Source organism: Macadamia integrifolia, chromosome 7 (genome assembly GCF_013358625.1).
Source record: "Macadamia integrifolia cultivar HAES 741 chromosome 7, SCU_Mint_v3, whole genome shotgun sequence".
Lineage (NCBI taxonomy): Eukaryota > Viridiplantae > Streptophyta > Magnoliopsida > Proteales > Proteaceae > Macadamia > Macadamia integrifolia.
The window spans coordinates 3,242,928-3,253,479 of NC_056563.1; the positions used below are offsets into that span (position 1 = coordinate 3,242,928).

Sequence of the window (10,552 nt, forward strand, 5' to 3'; positions counted from 1 at the left end):
ATCGTGAAATCGAAACCGTTTAAAAACCGTGAAAACCGAAACCGTTTACTAAATGGTTGCAGTTTCAGAAAGTGCAACCATATAGTAAATGGTGTGGTTTTGGTTTCAGCCAAAATATATGTGAATCGAATCGAACCATTTAAACTAAAACCGAACCGATTAACACCTTTAGCTGCCACCTCAGAGAACACATGACCGTGCTATTCACCTAATACTAGGTACTTCCCCTATCAATTTTAAACCTTATTGATACCCACATTATCAAAACAAAGAGATCAAAAAATTTGTGACTGAAATGCTTTAGTCTGGAATAACAAGACTAAACGAATGTCTTTTTCTTCACCAGTTCTTTTGGTTAAGAAGAAAGTTGGCTTTTGGAGGTTTTGTACTGATTACGGAGCTTTGAAAGCGTTGTCAATCAGAGATGGGTTTCCCATACCTACAGTAGTTGAGCCATTGGATGAGTTAAGTTATTTGGTGCAAAATTCTTTTCAACACTAGACCTTAGATCGGGATACCATCAAATTCGAGTCAAAGATGCTGACATTCATAAGACAACTTTTAGGACTCATGAGGGCTGTTACGAATATTTTGTGGTGCACTTTGGGTCAACCAATGCCCTATCAACCTTCCAGGTTGCCATGAATGAGCTTTTCAAGCCTATATTAAGAAAATATGTCCTCGTATTTTTTATGACATTTTAATTGTTAAGTTTGCTTCGAATTCTTGACCCGTTTTGAAGATTGATCCGATCTGATATATTTTGGTGGTAATCCGAATAAAAAGTTTTCTGAGATTTGTGATGGAAGCAGAGGGGTTGGGCAGATAGGCCCAAGCCCGGAACCCAGCACTAATCTCGTATGGAGGTGCAGAAGCGTAGCCCTCACGCTATGGTTCAATCAAATCGATCGAGACCCGATGGGTCGACCAGCAACTTGAAGTATATAATGTACTATTGTCTTGTTGAGAAATGTCATTGTATTTTGGGGGTTTTTTCGAGTTAGGGTTTCAGGGCAAGTTTCTCGTCGTTGCTTGGGTATAATCTCTCTTCTGCATAATGAAACATCTTCTTCTTCACCCAAGAACGTAACACACCACCCTGGTGTGTGAACCTCGTTAAGTCTCTGTGTCATGCGGATCTTTTGTCTATTTATTTTCGTATTTCTTTGGTGTTTGATCTAGCATAAATCTATAGAAAGAGTTGGGAAGAACATTTGCAATACCTTCAAAGTGTGTTACAATAGCTGAGTGAGAATTCCTTACAAAGTTGTTGGGGTTCACATTTGATATCAATTACAAGCCATAAAAGGAAAATAAAGTGCCTGATGCTTTGTCAAGGGTACTTGATGCAGTTATCAACGTCATCACTCAAGTTATTGTTGGTGTATGATGTCTTGTATTCCGTCGCAGTTTAATCCAGGGAGTACTAGTGCAGCACCTAGACAGCCAGGACGACGGTCCCGCTAGCCGGTTAGCGGGCCGTGGGGGTTGCAAGGGGGGCAGGAGGCCCCCCTGCATAGCAGGGGGTGTAGGGGGGCGCAGCCCCCCGCTCGAATTTTTTATTTGAGGGCAATTGTAATTTAATCCGGATTAGGGTGGCAATTGTAGTTTAATTCGGATTAGGGTTTTTTTTTCTCGCTATATATTTGTAGCGAGGGTTTCTTTCTCTGTAATGCAAGCAATACTGAGAGGTGTGAGGACGAGCGATGTAACCCTATTCTCCATTGATAGTGAAGCAGGATCTCATCTAACCGGGGACGTAGGCAACATTGCCGAACCTCGTAAAATCCGTGTGCATTGTTTGTTTGTTTTTCCATTATCTTCTGCATCGTTTTAGGGCTGCGTTTCTACAGTTATGGCCCCCCTCTTTCACATTTTGGATGAATTGAGAATTGAAAATGCAACAATGGTTGAATTAGTCTAACTACATGTTGCTGCACATACCAATATAGAAAGAGGCAGGGGATATTCCATTCAATATGGACTTCTTAAATACCAAGGGAAGCTCGTAATAGCCTCTGATTCGCTTTTAAGGCAGCAAATCCTACATGAATTCCACTCGACACCAGTTGGTGGACATGCTAGGATCGCTAGAATACTAGCTCGATTGGCACTCAATTTTTTTGGAAGAGTATTCAAAAGGATATAAAACAATTTGTGGTGGAATGCCCTATACCTTAACAAGTCAAAAGTCTCCATTCTTCACCAGCAGACATATTGCAACCTCTACCAATTCTAGATCAGGTTTGGGAGGAAATTGATATGGATTTTATCACAGGTTTGCCTAACCCAAAATGGCAAGACTATTGTGATAATTGTCATTGATATATTGACAAAATATTCTCATTTTTCTACATTGACAACACCTCTTACAGCTCATAAGGTTGCTTCTAGGTTTGTATTGTAAACGACATTTACAAACTTCATGCGTTGCCAAGAACCATTGTAAGTGACCGAAGGAGTTCTTTAAACTGCAGGGCACTCACCTTTACATGAGTAGTGCTTATCATCTCCAATCTGATGGCCAATCAAAAGCCCTCAATAGGTGTTTGGAGATGTATTTAAGAGCCTTAATTCATGGCGATCCTAATCGGTGGACAAAGTTTCTTCCATGGGCTGAATATTGGTAGAATACGTCGTACCACCATTGCGCTAGAGTGACTCCCTTTCAAGCACTTTATGAGAGATTGTCATCCTCTTTACAGAGGTACATGGCCAACTCTTCCAACAATAAAACACTGGACAATGAATTATTATAGCAGGATCAAATTTTAGACACTCTCAAAACCAATGTGTTAAAGGCTCAAAGGAGAATGGAAGTTCATACCAACAAAAATAAGAAGGAACTAAAATTTAATATTGGTGATTTGCTGTATGTCAAGTTACAGCCTTATAAGCAAGGTTCTGTAGCTCCCTGAGCCTCTAATAAATTCTCCAAGAAATAATTTTGGCCATTTCCAGTGATTGCTAAAGTTGGAATAGTAGGCTACAAATTGCAGTTACCTCAAGAATCTAGAATTCATCCTGTTTTTCATGTTTCCTTAGTGAAGAAACATCAAGGACCAAAAATGCAAGCACCTGCACAATTACCAGTCCAGTTTCTCCTGTTATTTAGCCATTGACAGTGTGTCTTTTGGAACCATCCTTCACCAAGGAATTACAAACCCTTAAGTCCTGATTCAATGGATGAGACTGGAACCTAAGGCTACTACTTGGGAGGATCTCTAGGTTATTCTTAGGGATTATCCCTGTCCCACCCCATTCATATAGAACTGGACTAGTGACCGAGTTAACTCCTGTTAATCCAAAATCTGTCAGGATCATCTGATACAGTAACCACAACACAACATACATATACACACACACTAAACAAAGCAAATTTTGTATTTCAGCGGAAGTCTTATATGTATTTACCTATAAATACCCCAATAATCTTTATACCCAAATTGTAGTATATAATACATTTACATGTGTGCCCATAGGCGTGATGTATACACAAAAATTATAATTTATATAACCAGAGCACAAAAGGGGTAATATCATAAAATAATAAAAAAGAATCTCAAGTTGGTATTCAATGTTGCTGTCCCACAACACAACTCTTGCACGGGCACTCGGGCCTGTGTCCAAGATCTTCTGGGACCCACCAGTCTTCAATTGAAAACTCCATAGTGGGTCTTGGCACTAGTTTCTCAGCGGGATAACCTGCAAGATCATTTAAAAATGGTGTGCACGTGGGATGAGCTCACTAGCCCAGTAAGTGAAAAGACCAAACAATCATTCGCAATACAAATGCACCTACATGTATGCAAGTCTATTTTTATTATCTTAAACCACCTAAATCATAGGTCATGTGCTACTCACAACCACAGTGCGTGTATGCCTCGAGTACGAGTTGCGAACTCCATCCAACGATACTCTCATAGGGTTGTCGGAGAAAGCTAGCTGTGGGTATTAGAAAGTAAAATGGTCGTTGCCCTGCATTAAAGTAAAATGGGTCTTGCCCTATATTAAATTTAAAGCAGTACGATTGGTCCTCTTGTTATATCACCAAAGTTGTCGACCATCTTAGTGATCGACTGAGCATACTTCTAACAGCCACCGTTGGTACACAACCTCGGGCTTTCCCCCAATGATATACCTAACACCTAAACCCCTGTTGGAAAGGGTCGTAGCACAGGAATATGTCATTCCTAACTGCATGCTCCTATATGAGATAGTACGACTGCATAGTACCACCACATCCCATTCCACGAGCCACCAATGCATTTGTTTTAAAGCCGACTACGGCATCTAATCTAACAATACTTCATATTCAATAATTTAAAGTCATCCATCTCATAATTCAAAGTAAGAATAACAATTAAAGATATCAACAATCAAGTCATAAATGAATTTCATAATACACACGTCAATGCATGCAAATGGCATTCATGAATGGCTAGGCTACACACAGTAATGAAATGATGACATGGCTAGCCTACAACAATAATGAAATGATGCAAAAATACTCCAAAAATAAAGTCAATGTCCACTTCCCACGTAACTAATTGTGTACAATGATCACCTTTAGTATGAAGAAGATCTGGCGTGAGTTTCTAGTGAAGCCTATCATAAAAGAGATCGAGTTTAGTATATTTCCACTTTAAGCTCATAACTAATGAGGTATGATGATCCAAACGTGTTTAAAATCACTATAAAAGGTTGCACGAGAAATTTGGGTCTAATCAGAACCTGAAGGGTCAAATTGGTAATCAACTGGGGGGCAAGGTACTCACTGGTCCTTTCCAGTCGCTCGACTCAGAGGCCCTGTAAGGACTGGTAGGCCAGTAGTGGTGGGTCAAATGCCCACTGGTCCTTGCCCATCGCTTGGCCTAAGGGCTCTGCTTGGATCGACAGGCTAGGAGCAATGGCCCAGGTTCCCATTTGTCTTGCTTGTCGGTTGAGCCAATAGCCCATCTAAGATAGACGGGCTCCGAATTGGTGGGTCCAACCATTTTCAGGCACCCACCACTCATAATTGAGATTTTGCTGTTCACTCTCATTCTTCATCTCTCCTTAGGGCAACCACCACGAGTCGATTCAATCGTATTTTTTACAAATCTAAGGTTTTATGTCATAATTCCATCATAGATCTAGGATCGATTCAAAGTTTCAAGTTTGGGTTTTACCTCTTTGCTTAAGAACACCTCAAAAACCTCAAATCTTCTCTTCAGCTTAAGAGATCAACAAATGCTTCTCAAATCTTGCAATTTCTTCGTCTAAAACCTTCATAGACTACATATAGGTCCTTTATTAAATATTAGATTCATATTCTCAAGAGGGATTAATAAGATCTAAAAAATTCCTACCCAAATCATAGGATTTCACTTAAGGTTTCATGAGGGTTTAAGATATACAGTCTTTACTCACCTCAAATTGTAGATCTCAAGATGAGGGTCGCTAGTCCGATGTCGGATTCAAAGGATCTGACCCCGACGATGCACAACGATCATCTTTTTCCACGTTTCTTCCTTCTTCGCTTCTCTCTCCTACTTTTCTCACTCTTTTTTACTTTTCTCACCCACTTCGTAAACAATAAATGAGGAGAAAGAAAAGAAATAAATGTTATTTATATCTGGGTCAAAATATCTAATGACTAGAATGGTAGGTCACACCGGTGGGTCCAACTCACCATGACCACCCATTAGTCGGCCAAAACTTAGCCAAAACATTAGGATTTCCAATGGGGTTTGGCCCCGACACATATTTCACTCTCAGTAATTGATTAACTCACGTATTTGACATAATATAAGGATACGTACCTTTATTATATGTACATGGCCTGGTGATACGTGCAAGTGCATGACTTGGGCACACGGACTTCATTAGGCACCGAATCCAACTCATCCGGCCAACCTGAGTTTACAGTCATCCCATTATGTTTCATAAGGTATCTGACTTAGCTCTCTCGGGTTCAGGTCTTACAAGACCAAACCGAACCAATCGGGCAATGGTGGATGAGGTTGTGGTTAAGCTATGCTTTAGAAGAAGAAGAAAAAAAAAAAGGAAAATAATATTTGGCCAGTTAGTTTCAAAGCCGATTTTCAATGGGGACCAATAAATTACAGTCAAATAAAGATATTACAATGGCTCTTGGAGTAAAAGTGTTGCCAGATCTGGTGTAAGGGAACCACTAGTCTTTTGTCAATAGTGTGGACTGTGATTAAGTTATGCACCGAAAATAATCATTAGTGTGAATTTTTGAGTTATGACTAAGCTTAATTTTCATCTTAAACCACTAGATGATGATGTAATTAACTTCTTAAAATGTTTAGTTTTTTGAGTTCTTAAAAAGAGAACGTCAATCCTCTCCCCAATATTTCTACCAAAAAAAAAAAAAATCCTCTCCCCAATATCTTATTCAGAATATATATATATATATATTAATTTTTTTTTTAAATTTTAAGGAATTTTTCTTTTCTTATTAAAAAAAAAAAATTCCAGCCTTTGAAGCTACCTTGTAGATTGTAGTGACTAGACGGGAGATGAAATTGGGAAGAGTTGTTAACTGCAGATTCAAAGTTGGAAACTTGGAATTGCCATAAATATGGGTTCATCACTTTTTTTTTTGTTGAAAAAAAAAATAACCCTAAATGAAAATGGGAAAGGGATTTTTTTTATTTTTTTTGATAATAACCCAACGGAATTTGGACTGTTGGAAATTGGAAGCGAGCACCCATGACGCTGATGAGGTATTGACCTTGTCATCGCAACGTCCTTCGATTCCTCAATAAATAGAGTGACTCCACTCGCCGGACGATGGCCATTACTGTTGTCTCACTTCTCTCTTCTCTGGTGGTTTCCTCCACCCCAATCCTCTCTAAACTAAGCCCCTCTCCAATCCTTAGCTTCTCTGTTGCTTCCCCCGTCAGTTCTCTTCGACGATTGCGTATGGCACATATTGTTACTCGGGCCACTCTCGGCCTCACTAAGCCTGCTCATGTCGATGTCCCCAAGGTATCGTATCTTTGTATCACTAAAACCCTTCTCCATGGATTAGTTTGTGTTAGCTTTTACTGGGTTCATGACTCTGAATATCTGAAATTATCTAGGCTTAATCTGAAATGGGTTTTATGTGTTTGACAAAATTTCGTACAGATTGATTTCGCTGCAAAAGATATCGATTTGGTGGAATGGAAGGGAGACGTTCTTGCAGTCGGTGTCACAGAGAAAGACATGGCCAAGGATGAGAACTCCAAGTTTGAGAACTCGATTATGAAAAAGCTGGATACCCATTTGGGTGGTCTGTTGGCTGAAGTAACCACGGAGGAGGATTTCACTGGGAAAGCTGGGCAGTCCACCCTTCTCAGGCTTCCCGGTTTGGGTTCTAAGAGGATCGGTTTGATTGGGCTCGGCCAGTGCGTGCCATCTTCGGCTGCTAGTGTTTACAAAAGCCTTGGCGAGGCCGTTGCTGCTGCTGCCAAAACTGCCCAAGCTAGTAATGTGGCCATTACTCTTGCTTCCTCTGAGGGGCTTTCTGTCGATTCAAAGCTTCTCACTGCTTCGGCCATAGCTTCTGGTACGTTTTTAATGCTTCCTGCAATTGAGATTGATGTTATTATTAAATTCCAAAAATGGAGTCTTCAATTTGGCATGGTTTGTTGTTGTAGGAACTGTGCTGGGGATTTTCGAAGACAATAGATTTAAGTCAGAGTCGAAGAAGCCTTCACTGAAATCGGTCGATATTATTTGTTTTGGGTCTGCTCCCGAATTAGAGAAGAAGCTCAAGTATACTAGTGATGTTTGTTCTGGGGTGATTTTCGGAAGAGAGCTCGTTAATGCACCCGCGAATGTACTTACCCCTGGTTCGTAACAGTTCTCATTTTTCCAGTACTAACTTTATGATGCCGTCTTCAACATATTGGACTGGAAAATGTACCATGCAACCATCTGCGTCATCAGTGTGCACAATTCTGGGGTGGTCAAGTTGTTTGATGGATAGAAGAGATAATTAATTCTACTGTCATGAATTTATATGTTGCTTTTTGGGGCAGAAGTCGGTGAGTTTTCTGATAATTGATTGCATCTCCTATTTCAGGTGTACTAGCTGAAGAGGCCTCCAAAATTGCTTCCATGTACAGTGATGTTTTTACTGCAAATATATTGGATGTGGAGAAGTGCAAAGAGTTAAAAATGGGTTCTTATTTGGGTGTTGCTGCTGCTTCTGAGAATCCTCCTCATTTTATCCATTTATGTTACAAACCACCAACAGGGCCTGTCAAAGCCAAGTTGGGTCTAGTTGGAAAGGGTTTAACTTTTGACAGGTACTTGTTTCTTTTCTAAATGTGCTTTCCATATTTCCATATTGGTTTCTGAAAATTCTCAAGATGGGAACTCTGGAAAGTGTATTGATGTATCACCCAAAATCAAAAGCCCTTCTAGGTCTCAAAACATTTGATACTCCCCACCGCTCATTTTATAGATTTTGGATTGAGGTTGTCAATGTGTAACTTCCCAATTTTTAAATAATGAAATAGATTGAAAGACCAGCTGGTTGGTTGGTTGGTTGATTCTTGGCTTAGGATTTTCCTTAGCTTACGTTGATTAGTACAGATATAGAATGTCTTTGGATAGATAGAGGACATGTCATTCTGTTCTACCACAACTTTTTTTTCTACACCAATTTTATATTTGTTACACCATTGAAGGAAGTGAAATAATGCTTGGGGGAGGGGTGGGTAGAAAATAGGCATTGGCATTGATGTTTTTATTACCTTTTGAGACTTTACGTGAATAGCTTATGGTTTATATTGGATGTTTATTGAATTCTATGTTATCAGTGGTGGCTACAATATCAAGACGGGACCAGGCTGTTCAATCGAGCTCATGAAATTTGACATGGGAGGTTCAGCAGCAGTTCTAGGTGCAGCAAAAGCCCTTGGTCAAATCAAACCTCCAGGAGTAGAGGCAAGTTTTGTTTGTTGTTCACGTGGCCCAACTGATCCATACTTACTGACTAAAAATCGAAGTATGTGTTTGAACAAGGTTTAGGGTGTTGAATTTCCAGGTACATTTCATTGTTGCGGCTTGTGAGAACATGATAAGTGGTACAGGAATGAGACCTGGTGACATCGTTACGGCTTCAAATGGGAAAACAATTGAGGTATAACTTTTTTATGTTGAACTGAAGAATTTAATATGGAGCTGTTGACTTTAGGGATGACTCTATGATAGTTGGTTATATATTTTTGTCACCAAGACAGTGAAGTGAGAAGTTGTAACCTTCTTTTGATTGCCCATTATCTTAATCCCAAAATTATTTAATGTAGGGGTAAAAAGGGGTTTTCATAATAATTTGAAAGTGACTTGTCATATGTCATTAATAATATTTTGGGATTTTATTGGGCTCTATAAGAGAGCCACTCGACCAGGAGAGTTGATTACCTGAGGCTTGTATGAAGATATATTGTAAATCTTCCTATTTGTCCTAATTTCCTCTAAGGTCCAGGTACTGTTCTCAAGTTCAGTTCATTGCTAGATCTGATTCCAACTTCAGTCAATATTTTGGGGTTCTAAATACTGTTATTGTTATTTGATTCAGACCTACCAACCCTAGCCAACACCTATTTTGGGACTGTTTCTTGACCTAGCTTTTGGGTGGATGTTTGTGTTGGAGTTTCATTTATAACTGGGGTTGGGTGCTCTTGTAACCAGCCTTACATTAAAGGTTATGATTTTTTTTCACCAACCTTGGTTATAAATGCTATGTTTGGTTGCAAGGGATATTTAAGGGGAAGGGAAGTGAAATTTTTATAATCATTATTCCATGTGATCCCATGTGATTGTGTAAATTGCTTCATTTTTTAATCATATTTAATAATGACACATTTTACATTTAATTTTTATTTTACATATTACAGAAAAGGGTTTTGGATGCAAAGTAAAGTGAAATTTAATAACCGAATATGGAATAATTGAAGTTAATGATATAGTCACATGGGGTAATGATTACAAACATTTCTTTTTTAAGTATGAAAATTTCACTTCCCTTCCCTTCCCTTCCCTTTAATTCCCCTTGTAACCAAATGGAGCCAACAAGATTTTCCCTATATGTTTTTTTTCTGCCTTTGCACACTCTTTTTTGATTCTTTACATAAAATGTTTAAAAACTCTATTAGGTCTTTTTCCTTACCCCTGTGTTTCTATTTATTTTGATTTAATAAATGAAACAATTTACAGCGCCACCCCCTAGAGAATGCCACTATTAGAGAGACACCCCTTGCATAATTCCAAATTACTTTTGCACCCCTTACCTTCAGTCTTTGTTAAGTGAGCATTTGAAATGACGGTTTTACCCTTTTGACTAAAACACATGACTCAATCCTATTTTCCCAAATCAAAAACCCGAAATCAAAACCCCCAATTGAGCCCTAAATCCTTTCATTTCATCTTCTTTTTCTCCAACCGTGATTTTGAGTAATTGGGATTTTGTTGAGAGAGAGAGAGAGAGAGAGAGAGAGAGAGAGAGAGACCAGCGGCTGAGGAGGAAGTGAGGGAGAAATGGTTCGAC

General features: G+C 39.2%; 1 protein-coding gene across 1 annotated transcript in view; it reads left to right on the forward strand.

Annotated features, from left to right (window-relative positions):
* Positions 1 to 6,664: 6,664 nt before the first annotated feature.
* The window catches only part of LOC122084280 (leucine aminopeptidase 1), a 15,735-nt gene continuing 11,847 nt past the window's right edge, over positions 6,665 to 10,552 (forward strand). The window contains exons 1-6 of the mRNA XM_042652383.1: positions 6,665 to 6,999; positions 7,141 to 7,561; positions 7,653 to 7,847; positions 8,081 to 8,306; positions 8,823 to 8,949; positions 9,050 to 9,145. Coding sequence (XP_042508317.1) covers positions 6,802 to 6,999; positions 7,141 to 7,561; positions 7,653 to 7,847; positions 8,081 to 8,306; positions 8,823 to 8,949; positions 9,050 to 9,145 — 1,263 coding nt within the window. The 5' untranslated portion in view covers positions 6,665 to 6,801. The remainder of the gene's footprint in view (positions 7,000 to 7,140; positions 7,562 to 7,652; positions 7,848 to 8,080; positions 8,307 to 8,822; positions 8,950 to 9,049; positions 9,146 to 10,552) is intronic.